This window comes from Cucurbita maxima, unplaced genomic scaffold (genome assembly GCF_002738345.1).
Source record: "Cucurbita maxima cultivar Rimu unplaced genomic scaffold, Cmax_1.0 Cma_Scf00226, whole genome shotgun sequence".
Classification (NCBI taxonomy): domain Eukaryota; kingdom Viridiplantae; phylum Streptophyta; class Magnoliopsida; order Cucurbitales; family Cucurbitaceae; genus Cucurbita; species Cucurbita maxima.
Genome location: NW_019272242.1, coordinates 1 through 17,143, shown reverse-complemented (window position 1 = coordinate 17,143; position 17,143 = coordinate 1). Strand labels below are relative to the sequence as shown.

The following is a 17,143-nucleotide window of genomic DNA, read 5'->3' as shown; positions in this document are numbered from 1 at the left end:
AAAAAAAAAAAAAAAAAATTATTCTATGGGAGCCTTTTGCTTAGCCCACTGATTCAACCTACTAAATGCCTTAATCATACCACCATGGAGCAAGTCTAAATCAATTGACTATCTTTTTTCTTTTTCTAGTTTTAGGAATCGAGGAAAAAATAAGTAATAAAATGACGTAGAAGAGAACCTAGATTCCAAATGAATGGAAGCGCGACTGAATTGGTCCCGATCACTTTTCGATACAGAATGAAAGAGGAGAGGAGATTCTCGATCGAAAAAAAGGATCCAATGACTTCGAAAGAATTGAACGAAGAGCAGTATGAAATAAAAATTAAGACTCATTAGAATGTTGCCTAAACAAGGGTCATTTTAGAATAATTGTCTTTTTAATAAATTTGACATTGAGTATTAATACAAAGTAATGAAAATATTGTCTTTATTTTGATAATTGTTGTTAAAACTACAACTTTGCTTCAATTTACCAAATACCAATATGCTTCATTTGGCCATTGATTATTGATTTTCCGAAAAGCAAAACAATCCCAAATGGAGCCTTAATCCAAACAACTATCATGATTGTCACTAAATCATTTCGAAGTCATCTTCACATAAATTTTTCATCTAACATTCTATTAGATCTACTCTAATGACAGTTTTGAAACGTTTGTGAATATTATGAAACAAAGAACCAAGCTTTAAGTCTAGAGAAGCTTGAGGCTCAAGCAGAGTCTCTCTTGAGAGAGAGGAATCAGTCAGCTTGACGAGAGGCCCCGTCATTCCAATCGATCATATTCTGGCGTTCGTCCATCAAGCAGTAATGTATGATTAGACGAAAAAGAGGAAGCCAAAAAAGATGATTCATCTTCAATTTCAACTCTGCAAAAGTTCTTATAGAATGTACAGAGAAAGGAATCTCACAAGCATAATGACCAAAGAACAGTTTTACTTTCCTTTATAACTGGGAAACCAGGACAAATAAAGTTTATTCACATCTCAAAAAATTTACTCAAACATCCAACATTATGGTATATAGCAGAATCTTAACCTCAACGAAAATAAAAGCTAAAAATTGAAAGAGAGAGAGCACCGATTATAACACTAACCAGAAAATTCTTTGTTCACTCCATGTATGTCTGGATGATGCCTGTAGTCCATCTTCAAGTTTACTTCTATTATGTTTGGGTTTGTAACAATCATAGCCAAGGAGCCTTTCCTTTACCTCATAACAAGATAATAGACTCAAGTTTGCTGTAATCCCTCAGCGAGGAAAACTAGCTTCTTCTCTTCATAAGTAACTATTACTACGTATGGTCACAGCATGTCGACCTCGACTTTGAAGATGATGGGACTGATTTAAGCTTATGCACCGAATGTCTTCTTAAACATGCCGAGTCCTACACACAACACAGTTCTTGTGCCATACATCTTTGGCACATCTCAGATTCCCACGTTTTTACAGTCAGTAACCAAACTATTGTGCCTGTTATGTATTAGATCATCCAAACTGAACCAGCTTTACCAAGCCATCTCCACCACAGGTAAGAAATCCACTTGAGATAACTTGTATATCAGTAACAGCGGCCTGTAGAATTAATAATTCAATGAGCTTTCGCATTGTGAAATAGTTTGCTTCTAAAAATGTATATCTTTTGACGTCTACCAGCAAATATACTAATAAAATATAAATTTCATACATGGTAAGAACTGAATTTTTAATAGTACTTCACAGAAGTACAAGAAAAGAAGTTACCCGAACTACTTCACCGAAACCTCGGGAACTTGGTTGCAGAAAAGTGTGTCTATCATGCAACTTTGGCCAATGATGCACTAATTTAGCTCTTTTTGCATCCCAAAGTTTTACGTCTCCATCTTTACTTCCGGTCAAGAACAAACTTGTGTTTGGGATAGAAGATATTTTAGTGACACTCCCAGAGTGAGCCTTCGGTATGTACCAAAGCATTCCATTTAAGTTTTGTTCACCAACTGTACTCGGCATGTCAGAATTCGAAGCATCGCTAATCCTTTCATCTTTTGAACAGTTTTTTTGTTTCTTAGTCCTACCAGTGACTACGTATCGGAAGTCATGAATTGCCACGTCTCCACCTTTGCCACCAGTAACTATGAGGGGAGAAACAGAACCGGTCCCTATTTCATTATCAAACACAGAAATAGAGCGAGCACCACCTTCACATTAAAAGAAGGAAGATGCTTAGTAATATGAACAGGCCAATATCTAAATCAAAATTTTAACAGAAAAAAGAAATACCAGCTTTGACAACAGAGTATGTATACCATCAGCAGAAAATCAAAATTTTAACAGAAAAAAGAAATACCAGCTTTGACAACAGAGTATGTATACCATCAGCAGAAAATCTAACGTTAAAGTGTGTCGTACAAGTCCACAAACAATCTAGGGCCCTGATAAAGTATTGGGGAAAATATATAATTTCTTGGTCTTATAAAACTTCGTCCTATAAGCCGACCAATAAAGAAACTCTCCAATTTGAAATAATACTAAATCTATCTCCCTGAAGTGGACAGGTTTGGCTTTATGCTCTTTTTAATCAACCAGGCAAGTCATACGTTTTACATAATGACTATTCTGCTTCATTCTTTAGAAGATAAAGAATTTGAAAGATAACTAAGGTAAAATGCCTCGCTTATCAAGTTAAATATGACTTATGAGATTAATACCTTCGTGACACATAATGGCTGCTTGGGAAGTTTTAGGTGGAGCCAGTGTATCCCATATGACCACATTAACTGCGGTGGAGCTATATCCAGCCACAGCTATTATTGATCCACTGGAAGTAACATAAGTGACATCCCTGCAAATTGACAAATAACAAGTTGAACAATGAAAATATACCAAGATATTAGAAGTTCTAAATAATTAACTTCCAATCTGAAACCTAAGAGTGAAAAACTATCTTAGAGTGAACTCAAACGCTTATACAGGAAGAAAGAAACGGAAGCAATATCACCAAAGAAAGATCATTTGGCCATGGATATCCAGTTTAGTAGATTTTAATTCCACAAATTACATTGACTCCTGGGTATGCAAACTTAAGCTGATTATGAAATGTACATGCTTGAAGATTCAATTTTATATGTAAAACCAAATATTTTTTAGTAAATGTATAAGAGTAGATACTAAATAGGTATTTCTTTGATGCTCAACAGTAAAACTACGTACGATGCATGGCCATTAAAGCATAAAGAAGATTCGGTTGGACGGACATTGCTTCTTCCTCCAACCTCCAACTGCCATGAGCATACGGTCCCATCTAATGCAGCAGTAGCAAATCTGTGTCCACATTGGTCAAACTGCACAGATGATATTGAGGCTAGAGCGTATGGTGGAGGCACATTTGCTGCAGGCAAGACACCATATGTTGCAGTAGCTCTGTTCTTCCCGAACTGCATTAGTTTAAATTTACACCATCCAAAGAAAAGTTTACAGTAAATGATTAAGTAAATTTTAAAATATAAAGTTGGAGTTACTCGTATGTTCTACTGCACAAATCCACTACTCTAGAGCAAGAGATATTATTAGTTCATACCTCCCACAAGTATACATGTGTATTGGTAGAGCCAACCAAGAAAAGAGGTCTAGAAGGATGACTGGAGAAAGCCCTCGTACTTGTGTGTTCTGCTGTAGCTGGAGGGTCTACAAATTCCTCGAAATCCTCTTGTGTTTCCCAACCTAAGCCAGAAGCACCAACACCTGCATAACCCGAAATACCAAATGCTCCACCTCCAGTCAAATCTCTCCCAGGCCTTACAGATGATCCTACACCCAGAGTAGCACCACCTAACCCAAGGTGTGCCCCTTTGCTGCTCCCAAGACCAACACCAGGAAATACACACGTTGGAGCTGGTGTTGATTCAGAGGCTGCCCCCCATTTAGATTTAGAGGCCACTCAGAGTTTGACCAGATATAATCCTCTTCATCTCTGGAGGCCATCCCATCTTCCCAGCTAACAAAAATTATACCCTGAATGCAACCAAGTTGGAATCAAACACCTTTAATAGACATGATTGCATACATATGATACAAGCCAGAGAACAGTTGGTTATCAACTTGGATAAATACTCGGTTAAGTACATCGGCAAACATTGCCCTTTAAGCACCATATCTAAATTTGTACTTCTTAGGAAAAAGGAAAAAATGTTAATGCAATTATATGCTTCCTGCATTTGACTCTAAATTTGTACTTCTTAGGAAAAAGGAAAAAATGTTAATGCAATTATATGCTTCCTGCATTTGACAAAGATCAATTTTACAAAATCTTCACAAACCGATTATGTGAACAATACTCAGTTAAGTACATCAGCAAACATTGCCCTTTAAGCACCATATCGAAAATATTACTTCTTAGAAAAAAAAAGGAAAAGAAGTTAATGCAATTATATGCTTCCTGCATTTGACAAAGATCAATTTCACCATATCTTCACAAACCGATTATGTGAACCCATATACTCTCTAAAGAATCTTTTAAAGGTCATCAAAAGTTATTGTCTCTTAATACGTTTATTGAGTCTTCTACTCTCTAAAGAATCTTTTAAAGGTCATCAAAAGTTATTGTCTCTTAATACGTTTATTGAGTCTTCCAAAGATTTCAATCACACAGCATATAAACCTTTGCCACAAAGTAAGGTTCCACGTCAATAAGCTTTTAAGATAACAAAACAGAACTGTACGGATTTGGAAAAAAACAGATGAAAGTAGAGACAACAAAAACAGATGAAAACACAACCTAATTTTAAGCTAATAAATAAACTCCTTTCCATGTCGCACAGTTTTTTTTTCTTCCCAGAAGTATTAAGTAGCTATAGGTATGAGCTCCCAGTATAATAATCAAGTATAAGAGGTTCAACTTGCTATGTCATCCCTCTCATGAAATTAAAGTAATACACTATGAAGGTTAATTTGAGGGTCTGCCAGAAGTTTGATGATCTTTAGCAAATTTCAAATTTAGATGATTCAAATCTTTCTTCTTCTTCATTTTTTTTTTTTTTTTTTTTAAATAAAAAAAAAAAGGAATTTAGCACACTTTACAAGCACACTTCAATATAACCTCGCCATAATAGCCACATTGTGCACATAGTTTATGTAATTAGCAAACAAAGAAAGTATCAACTTAAAAATGGCTAAATGGTTGAAGTCAAAATGATTGTGTAAGGTAGCACATTTTCTAATAATTGAGAAAATTGAAGATGAACTCAAATACATCACACTAAACATCGGGGGGATTTGTAGGAAGGAAAAAAGCATAATATGAGGATGACAACTGACCTTTTTATTGCTGGCAACTGCAGCTTGTCTTTGATCAACAGAGTTGATACACAAAGCCTGCTTTAATAAAGAAATACACTAAGAACGCTATATCAAAGTTGAATATCTTTTTACTATAAGGAACATGCAAATTACTTCTCAAAACAAAATCAATTTCTGCCGTCTTCAATAAGAAAGATACATTATCAAAGAGAATTTTAAGTAAAAAGAAGCAGAAGTTTCCAATCCTAGAAAAGGTTTAGTGGCCACAACATACGATTGGATTGAAAATTACCTCTAAAAGCTCTCCATTCCTCCTACATATCTCTTTAGGTTTCTGAAAAGGCATGGCATCATCAAGGGTGGCCAATTCCTTGTCAGATCTGACAAGAGTTTTCCCATTACGAAGTAATTTACCAGGTGATCCAGTGGCATCACTGACAGACCTACTAATATGTGCAGCTTCATGAGTACAATTGCGCTCTGCCCTTGTGATGCCATTGTAAATCTCACTCCATCTTTCAGAGAGTTTACGATCAAAACAATGCAACATATGAACCTTTTCATGTGCAAAGCAGTCTGATATTAGATTGGGATTGGAAGTAATGTTCCATAATGTTTCAAATTCACCTTTGATACACATATCCATATTGTACATCTCATCAGTATGGCCCTTGTCATGACTAGATAGAGACTGGCAAATCTGTTCAAACCAAACAGCAGTTGCCACGTACAGCTTCTGATCTAATTTATATTGCAGAGATGATACCAATTGTTTTAGTTGATAAGAAGAAACCTGAGCAAGGACGATAGTCAGTAGAGCAGTAAGACTCATTGATACCAATTCAATCACATCCTTTGAAATGGCTTTCCAATCAGATTTAATGGTTGAAAGACTTTGAGCCCATGTATCAAGGTTCCCAAGAATCATACTGCTCAAGCTACCCTCCTTAGATGTATTAGTTAAAGTAATCAACTTATGTTTCATGAATTTGGACATGTGATGCCACAAAACAGCCCCAATAATGTGCCATCTTTCATCTCCTGGAATTAAATGCACAATGTCATCACTTTGTTCATTAGGCATGCCTTCCAAAATCTGATGGTTATAATCTACATCGGTCAATAAATTTTGAGCTATCAACTCTCCAATCTGAGGGAGGAGTAGCTTCAGATGCTCCACGTCAATGTCATGAGGAGATCGTGCATTTTCCAAGAGTGGTTGCAGCATCTTAAGGAGACATGGAGCTTGGAAACAAGATCGTCTTTGAGAGAACCATGTGTAATTCTCAAAGCAGCTCTTAAACCCTGTAAGGATAGTAAGAGACCTTGAAGGTAGTACCACCAAGTATCGAAACATTTTGACCCTGTTTCACCTTTGTGAAAAGATAAACTGCAAGCAATAGTGTACCGTGAAGCTGAAAATAAAATTTCTTGTGCTGTTTTGAGTAGTGACTTGTGCACGAGAGGATGCAAGAGGAAAGTATAAATCTTCTGGTTCTTGTCATCCGGGCATTCTTGAGAAGCAAATCCATGAAATATGTCATATCCAATAAATTGTAGCCCAACATTACACAGAAAGACCAACATCTGATAAGATAAATGGACAGGGAATGAATATCCTTTGGAGAAAATAGTGGAAGTATCTGACATATGAATTAAAGAGAGAATATCACACTCAGAAATCCACTTACCATACTAACAAGAGAGGCAGGAAGCAACGAGAACTTCATTTCAAACTGTGCAAACCCTACATTTAACTTACGCTGAAAACTTTCAAGAGATTTCTCATAATCCATCTCATATTCCTTCAAGCAACCCATGCATCCAACAGATTCTAAATTTATAGTTGGCCAGCTTGGATGCTTCCTTATCAATTTTGAGAAGTATTGAACTGCCAAATCCAATTTTGCTCGATACTCCAGATGGACTGCAAATTCAACAGAAACCCAACTGGAGGAATCTCTGGGCGATTGCTTACAGATTTTTCTTATAGTCTCAAAGCACAGAATATCAACCCCATTAGTCCCATCTGGAACTTCAGTAATGCTTCCACAGGTTGACATTTGTTCCAAAGCTTCAAGCTTAAAATCAAACGACAATGCCAGAAAAGCAAACACAATAAGTACATGAGGTATGGTATGGAACTTTTCGGAAGTCAAACGACAATGCCAGAAAAGCAAACACAATAAGTACATGAGGTATGGTATGGAACTTTTCGGAAGGAAGTTGTTGGATTTTCCTTTATTCTTTTGTATTATTATTTTTGCATTATGAGTCTATATTCATTATTTATATTTGTAATATTCTTTCTATATCGATATATGGTCTTTCTTCTATATAAGAAGACCTTGTATTTGATTTGAATATAGAAGAAATACAATATCTTTATTTCTTCCCTAAATTCAAGTTCGTATTAGAGGGGAAGATCCTAAGTTCAAACCTCTACTATGTCATTTCATCTCTAATCAATATTGATTTCGATTTGTTGAGTCTTTTATAAATTTCCAAGTCCACGAGGGAAAGGGGAGTGTTGAGTGTTGATATAATTAAATTTACTAAAACCCATCACCTTAAAATTTTTGGTTGATTAGTGATTTAACATAAATAAAGCTTTCTCTTGGTTATCTTCTCAATAATAATAATAATAATAATAATAAAAAGTTCGTCATGTGCATATTTAGAAGTGAAAATCATTTTTAGTACAGATACATGCTACAGTTAGGACCAAAGACAATATCTATGATACTGAATCATCCTATTCCTTGGTCCCCTTACCCATTTTGAAGTCTTCAATTTAACACGTATTGTTACATCTATTGGATTGCTCAATTGGATTTTAGGTTTTCCATTAATATGTTGCTGATTTCAGCAAAGAGTTATGAAGATTGTTATCTAGCTTTAATAATTTCTCATGAATTGGGTATGGTTTATGGATTTTAAATCATTTTTAGAACTTCTTCCCTATGAATTTCAATTATTCAGTTCAGAAACATACTTCTTCTCCACCATGTCAATGGACACTATGTTCTAACAAAAATATTCTTTTTAGGTAACATCTTGATAAAATATGCAATTATTGCTTAAAAATTGTCATTTCTACTCGTGACTGGCTTAAAAATTGCTTGAAAATTGTTAGACCTTTTCTTTAAGCAGATACTCCGAATAACTCGTGACTGGCTTAAAAATTGCTTGAAAATTGTTAGACCTTTTCTTTAAGCAGATACTCCGAATAACATCATTAACCAAATATAAAAACTTACAGGAAGACCACATCTGTTTAAAGCAGTAGCCGTCATCAAGGTTGCAAGCCGACAAAGGACCTCAGCAGATTGCTCCCCAACTGCTTTCTTCATGCTATTTTTGGTTGCTAACAATAGACAATACAAACCAACGCTTGGGTCTTGTAAAGAAATATGTCTACTTGAAAGAAACGGTATCCCAGTAACAGAATTTGACTCTGACTCCAAACCAAGCACGTTCAGGAAAGATTGAGAGTAGTTTCCTAATTCCCACTGCAAGTGAAAGAGAGGAAATTTTAAGTTCTTGGCATACCAAATCCAAGGAAAACACATATATTTCACTTCTGCTGTCCTATTTTCATATTCATCATTTGTTTGAAGTGGTAGATGCAAATAAAACACATACAGTTTAAACATTAACTATTATTATGTGGTTCAATAATCTACCTATTCAATCGCTCTAAAACACATACAGTTTAAACATTAACTATTATTATGTGGTTCAATAATCTACCTATTCAATCGCTCGTGCTAACGTGGAAATGACTCGTGGAGGTGCCTTTCCAACTTATATTAAATCATAGGTTATTTCAAGAAAAAGTAAGAAAGAAGAAGAGTGACATGACGTTTATTAAGATGTCAAGGCTTTAAGAGGGTTCAAGAAAAAGTAAGAAAGAAGAAGAGTGACATGACGTTTATTAAGATGTCAAGGCTTTAAGAGGGGTGTGTTATGTAATAATTAAATCATATGGTGAAGAAGTAATCATTTTTAAATGATAGGAAAAATTTGTATTCACATCTATGGGAATGTATTTTGCATTTATTTCTTAACATGAATGATGCACCTCAAGAATGCTTGCAAGCCAGGTATCACCCTTCTCAATGGCAGATGGAAGCATGAACTGTGTTATTAGATGTTGCTGAAGAGGTCCACCACGCCCTTCAACTAAACGACTAATTACCAGTGCAAGCTGCTCATCCCCAAGATTTTTCGCACAGACTCTGATAGCAGAAGAAGTATCACCACCAAGCAAAAAAAAAGCAACAGCCAATTCCAGTTGATGTTTCCCCATTAAAACATAGGCATTCTTCAAAGCTGCTGCCTTATTTTTCTCCTCCTGAAAAGTGAAAATTAAATGAAACCACATATTAACATGATTTAAAGGGGAAAACGACCCTCCAAAACTGTTCTCTTGAAAGATCATGCACATAAATTTGACATTGATTTAAAGGGGAAAACGACCCTCCAAAACTGTTCTCTTGAAAGATCATGCACATAAATTTGACATCTTCCAGATGGCATGTCAAAGGAGCACCTGAAAATTGCGTGAAAGAAATCCCACCAAGGGTTTATCCTTCTCATCCCTGCTAATTTTAAAAAGGCCAGCTAAAACTTGGATTCTATTCAGTGTGACATACAGAAGCATACAATCCTTGGGATCTTTTTTCTTCAGATATTGGGATCTCGCCAGTTTCTCCATCTGCATATAACATGGACCAATTAAAAAGAAAAACAAGAAAAGGGGTTAAATCAATTGTAGATAAAGATTTTTCAATTTTCCTAATAAAGACATCATATTTCCACTCAAATGAACTTATCAACAGGATGATAAACTAATGGTAAATACTTTATTCAATACGTCGGATTTGAAAACATTTATCCAATGGTGTACTAACACCCATGGCCAAACCTCATCTAAGTAGACAAGAAAATCATAATCTACTTCAAGTGGATGGCTAAAGGATTTTTAGGGTACTTAATCTTCAAAATATACCATGGATTATGAAAACCCTAAGAACGGAGAAAGGTTGCATTCATTTTTTCAGGAAAAGAAATGTGCTTGTTTGATATGAATTAGGACAACTGCCTTGATCTACATTACCAGTACCCAGTCTGATGTTTATATAAAGAGTTTGCACAAAAAGAAAGACAAATACATAAGTATTAAAGAATCAATTTGATTTCTATGATTAAGTCGAGCTAAAGAATTTATACTAATATACAAGATCTCCAAGTATTACCCTTGCACGCAACTGTGTTGTATTAGTAAACCAAATTCCAACACCCAAACTTCTCATTTCCTGCCATGTTGGTTCTTTAGAGATAACCGAATCCAATAGATTTTGCTGACAATCAGAGTGATAGGCCCATCCAATCAATCTTGAATCAATGGTCAGCTCTTCCAGAGATGCTGATCTACCATCACACCGAAGAAATCGCAGTTGTTGAAACCTCAAAGCAATCCAATATCTAGAGAATGAAAATAAATAATCACTACAACATGGAACAAGAAAATTACATGGTTGAATACTACAGAATACTACCCCATTTTGAATTAGTTAGAAGGGAGCAAAATTACAAAAAAGAAAAATGTAGATGAAGTACGCCAGGATGAGTAACAAAACTTCATCAAATTAGGAATTCAGGAGCTTTTCCCTCCATATCCAAGTCACTGAAGAGCTACGGTTTAGTTTTATATATAACTTGTTGTTCTAACTGCATTCAATACAATAACCTTATATTTAAGTATGGGACCACATATTGACCCAGATTTTAATCACTCGGGAAAGCATTTTGTACTTCTTATTGATTTTCCATCCCTTTATCAATTTCATACATCAATAACCTTTTTCCGGATTAATATATATATATATATATATTTATTTATTTATTTATACTTTTCTTTTCAGTGTTTCGTATACTCCTGGGTTGAAAATGAATATACAACCAAAAATGTACATTCTTGCTTAAGAGCAACGAAACAGTAGATGTGCTTGGTCACCCTTTGCTTTCACATAGAACACATAACTGTTACTTGGAAGCATGGTTGGACATTTACTGTGAATTTTTTTCAGTCATGTTAATAGTTAACACGCCCTTGAAGAGCAAATGGAAGAGCTATAATTGAATCTTCGTGCAGTTTTTGTGGTTGTTGAGAGGAAATATTCTAGATACAAGACTTCAACAGCTGGAGGTCCAGTTATTTCTTGGTGAAGTTCTTGGTCAAAGAATTATCTGAAGAAAATAGGTTTGACGAAAATTAAACCCAGCCACTGCAAATTACAAAATTTAACAACTTGATATGCTCCCTAAACTAGCAAATTTGAGTTCTGTGTAGTTCTTCTAGTCAAAATCTTTTAATAACAAACATTTTCCTCCCACACCTCTTATACAGCAATATTTTTTTTGGTAACACGGCATAGAGCTGTGGAAGGCACAACACTTGAAGGGCAATATCCTTCGTTTGATCCACAATCAATTCTCAAAGTGCTAATAAAATTTCACACGTCAAACTAGCAAATCAGCGATCTCTTTACATGGAATCTAAGGTGTGTAGCGTATACACTAACGATTACGAGGGTACCATACTAGAACTTGAACGATCAAATGAAAAATATAGAAAAGAAAAGTAACAAATGTTAAAAAACTAATGAAATAAACTGTACATGAACTTATAATCAATTGAAACATTCAAAACTGGAAAAAGAAAATTCACGGTTTCACAATAAGAATATATGTATATACACACACACATATATATATCTGCAGGGCATAGTGACAGTGAGGCATATATAAGAAAACACAAATAGTGAAAATGAGGCAAGGGTTTCCTCAAGCCGTTTAACAAAAAGTGTAATTGAGAAGTTACAAAAGCATTATTGTAAAGTACCTTCTCCCGGGCTCATCAAGACTTTCGTAGGCAGATGCAGAAGATTTATTACTGATTTCATCAAGAAGATCTATAATTGCTAGAGTTTCTGTCTTCTCCATGCTGGTTAGCCCTGCTGATTCATAGAACTTTTCAAGAGGCTCAATAAAGGAGCTGAATTCAGATTTCGTAGAGGACGGAATGAATGAGCTGTCATTACTAATAGAATCCCAATTGAAGGTCCATGGTGAAACACCTTCCTTAAATTGGGATGCTAAGCCATTCATACTCCACTGAACTTCTTTATCAGTAGAAGTTTTCGCAACTCCTTCAAAATAATCTGACAAAAGGATCTCCGGAATAGTATTGGTTGGGTTTGCAGAACTCTTTTTATTAGAAGAAAGATGCTCAATAAGATGACTCAAAGCTGAATATGCACGTTTCCACTTACCTATTCAAATTGAGGATTGCAAATCTTAAGCCTGAATGAACCACTGAGTTTAACTGTACCGAACAGAGAGATGATAAAAATTCTACAGAAATTGACCTAAAATTAAACTGCTAATAGTTGATTATTTTGCAGCCTCATGGTGCATTTTATCTGACGATTTTAAAGACAAATTATAGTTTTCTTCGAGAAAATATGGAAATTAACAGTTTCATGCTTTAACCAGAAAGTAGGAAAATAAATGTTTAGTTAGCTGTGGCTGGTGGCAAGTCAACAAAAGTAATAAAATTAACAAGACAATAACAAGACTAAAAATGTAAAATTTATCAGATATAAAAATAAAACAAATGGATAAATGGATAAAATATTCTCTGTGCTCATATGTAAAATTTATCAGATATAAAAATAAAACAAATGGATAAATGGATAAAATATTCTCTGTGCTCATATAAGCATATAATAAGATGGCTCGTAATGAATTATTGGTGGAAGCTTTTAAGGGAAAATCCTTAAAAAAAAAAAAAACAACCAAACTTGCCGATAGGCAGTAGTTTATATAATCACCTGAATATATATCAATGAGGAGAGCATGAGGATGAAAAGAGGACAGTGATCCACATAATTTATCAGCTATATCAGGCATGCTTATAAGACCAAGCGAAGTTGTACTTTTCATCTGTGCAACCCGTGGATATGAACTATTCGATAGAATATTGGTTTCAGCATGAATGTTTGTGAGAGATCTTGGTCTACGTTTGCTGTCATAATTATCATCTGATAATTTTCTGATACTGCAACATTCATCAGCAAAAACAGCGACATCAGTCCCATTGACATGGTGATTTTTAGTTTCTCCAATGTAATAAGGGCTGCACATAGCATCATGGTTTTTATCCCCAAGGAACAGCCAAGGACTAACTATACAAAAGTAATGATCATGTATAACTATTGCTGTGCTCTTCGGCCCCCAGAGGAAGCCACAATTAGATGGTAAAGTACGAGCAAACCCAATGCAGATCCAAGTCTCAGTATCCAAAGATTTTGTGATGCCTGACAAGGTCTGACCAAAATGCTTCAGGGAGTACACACGCAATTCATTTTGCAAACAAATTCCAAGTAAAAACTGACCATTTCCTAAAGTTAACCAGTCTACTGCAATGATATTGCTTTCAAAGGACAGTTCATCTTCAAACAAAAGGGTCCCTGCACCAAGGCATGCAAGCTCCCATAAGTGAACGTTGCTGATATTAGGTTTATGGTTGTTCTTGCTAATTGTAGCAATTTTCCGTCCACAATCGGTCAAACACAATGCAGTAATGGGGCCTTGGTGAGTGACAACAACACAAACAAGCTCCCAAGACACGTGAAAGATTGATGGTTTGCCTACATTGCTTCTCCAAAGTTTCAAACTTCCATCAGCAGAGCCAGTAGCCATAATATATGCAGGGGTATATGGTTCACCTGAAGAAGTTAATTTTTGCTGCACAGGAGCAAAAGTTCCTTGGTGCACCACGCCAAAACTTGTAATCTGGTCATTAATTTGAGAATTTGGGAACTGTGATGAGCAGGGGATTATACTAACACAATACTTTTTGCTTCCAAAAGAACTTTCAAATGTCAATATACTGAGCTCAGCTATATTTTCATTATCAATATCACAATTGCAATGTACTCCAGTCCCAAAGATATCATAAGTATGTAAGGTGATTTCCCATGATAGTGCCTGAAATCCTTCCATTCCATACCCCTATTAACATAAATTTATTGAATTTATATGTTGTATTACAATCAGAAGGCAAAGAAATGGAAAATATATCAGTTGGACCATTCTCAAAAGGACCATGACCAGTGAAAGGTATGGTACATAAGTAGTGACATTCAGTATTTTCTCCATCATTTTGGCTAATCCTAACAGCAAAAAAATCAATTCCTCTCGCATGTCCCATCAGAAGAATCAGTTCTTCATCCAATATTGATGGTGCCCACTGCACACTTTCCTCTCGCATGTCCCATCAGAAGAATCAGTTCTTCATCCAATATTGATGGTGCCCACTGCACACTTGTATATTTTGAGCATGAATCTTGAGTTACAAGTTTTCCACAAAGTTCCCAGGTATGATTAAGTGTTGGAGGGCCTAATACACAGGTGGAGATACTAGATAGTGACCAGAAAAGAAGCAAGCCATTAAGTGTTGGAGGGCCTAATACACAGGTGGAGATACTAGATAGTGACCAGAAAAGAAGCAAGCCATTAGAGTCCAAAGAAGCAGCTACTTTGACCTCACAGTTGTATGGATGTACAGCAACGTGTAAGATTTTTCCAGCATGACCACTTAAATTCAATTGGGTAGTAACTGAACGAGAGAAGAAATTGTCTGACCTTTTCTTGTCAAAGGATACATCCCCTACGTCAGTAGATGTCTGAGAAGATAAAATTGACCACACCAAGGAATTACAAGGCAATAACTGAATCAAAGAACACATACTTGGGGAACCAGACGGATAAATCCTTGAGATAACAACTTTCTTGAGGAGAAATCAAAGAACACATACTTGGGGAACCAGACGGATAAATCCTTGAGATAACAACTTTCTTGAGGAGAAGCTTGTTACTTAAGTTTGTACAACCATCAATATAATGCCGTCCAACTTCAAGTCCTTTGAGCTCTTGCTTCTTCCACAATGTGACTCGAGGGAATCTTAATGGGGATACGTCATCAAGACAATGGACACTCTTGCTTCTTCCACAATGTGACTCGAGGGAATCTTAATGGGGATACGTCATCAAGACAATGGACAGCCCAAAAAGTAACCAATGATCCCGGACCTAAACTTATTAGCCACTCACAGCTTCCAGCCCTGTTGTGTTCGAATCCTTCTGAGAAAACTTTCTTAGTTAATTCAAAAGGTTTGCACATACCTCTAATCTCGGTTGCCCATGTTACAAATAAATCCGTGCCAAGAGTTCCATTCAATGCCTGATTTACCTCAATGACAGCAGTAACAGAAAAACGCCTTCTCAATGACTTCTTATTTACATCCTTACTAAATTTTTTTACTTTTCCATTTTCAGTCTCACTCCACAGTCTCACAGTTCCATCCAAGCAGCATGTCAGAAGCACATGTCTTGGTGTATTCTTGGAACTTCCTTTCTCTTTAATTGAAGTCCTCCATTGAATCATAGTTATAGGTAGAGGATGGCATAACTCGCTCTTCACATGTCCATACTCCCCTTCACTCTGACTGACCAGCACAGATTGGCAAGCTTTATCAATAAACATGTTATCCATCTTCGATATCCTTGCTTGAGATGCCGTTGCAAATGGTCCCTCGGTAGACCAGCTTGCGGAAACAAGAGTTTGGGGTACATCCGGTTTGAACTTCCAAGCAATTTCCCAGGACCTGTTAGTGTTCTTCCACAAAACAACCTCTACTCCACCAGCAATAATTCCATCTCCTGCAGCTGTCCACTGAATGGCCTCAACCTTCAAGGATTGCAGAAGCACGGAATTCTGCCTCCAACAAAAAGAACCTGAATATGAGTAAACCAATATAATTTAAAGGTGTCCAAAATTGAACGGAAACGATTCAATGTTATCAGCCTCGCTCTTAAATGAGCGAACCCAACTATTTCCTCACCAAAGTTCGTTAGAAGACGTGTTCATCACCATTACCTCAATCTCCCACATTGTTGGCGAATCCAAGTGGAAATTAACTTCATAACTATCCTAGAAAAGACACGCTGAACTAATTGGCACTAAATCCTATATGTCACTTCCCAATCAGTTCCTTCGCCCATTTTCCCACGAACATACAGTAATGAAAACATAATAACTGTAAACTGTCGCGTACCTCGAGAAGCACCCAAATCATGAGAAAACACCCATATCCGGTTGCCCACAGCTGCAGCGAGCTCGCCCTCCGACGGTAATACGGGAGACCAAGATACGGCATTGACAACAGATAAGTCGTCGCCAGAGAGCTCCAGTACCTGGCGAAATATGGGTCCAATTGTGGTTTCTTGGGGAGACAGAGGAGAAGGGAAGTGAGAAATCACCAAAACGGATGAGGCTCCATAAGCGACCCATGCATAGCCAGCAAAATCTGGAATCCAGTCGATGGGGGAACCAGCGAATCTATTCGGGGCGGAAGGGATCGGCTCGGATCCTAAAAGAGGGAGAGGGAGACGATAGATAGAATCGATCTCCGAGGCCGTTCCCGCCATGGAATTGGGCCTGATCGGAATAAATGGAGGGGTTACAGTGATCAGCGACGGAAGCTCATCACTGGGACAGTTGAATTAGCAAGTGATGCATTCAAGCTTCTTCCTTTGCGCGAATCAGTTTTTTTTTTTCATTCGAGTATAAGATGCAACTGTAACCACAATATCAATTCTCCTATCATTTCTCTCTTTTTTGGGTAACATTTCAATAATTAATTTCTCGGTAATTATATGTTTTATTTATTTATTTTTCTTTTTCGATATAGTTAATAAATTAATTTATGCCATATTTCATCTATATAAATTAATTTA

The 17,143-nt window shown here is 36.3% G+C and overlaps 1 protein-coding gene across 1 annotated transcript; it reads right to left on the bottom strand.

The window, feature by feature from the left end:
* Positions 1-914: 914 nt before the first annotated feature.
* On the bottom strand, positions 915-16,946 carry LOC111474058. Its single transcript, XM_023119317.1, is given in 22 exon segments — positions 915-1,573; positions 1,742-2,175; positions 2,686-2,819; positions 3,188-3,411; positions 3,555-3,899; positions 3,902-3,988; positions 5,291-5,347; positions 5,565-6,507; positions 6,510-6,859; positions 6,964-7,353; positions 8,533-8,784; positions 9,357-9,629; positions 9,828-9,992; positions 10,534-10,762; positions 12,183-12,612; positions 13,174-14,348; positions 14,350-14,548; positions 14,616-14,761; positions 14,828-15,147; positions 15,215-15,340; positions 15,342-16,141; positions 16,462-16,946. Coding segments are annotated over 22 exon segments (7,539 nt in total). The 5' UTR covers positions 16,835-16,946; the 3' UTR covers positions 915-1,486.
* Positions 16,947-17,143: the final 197 nt, after the last annotated feature.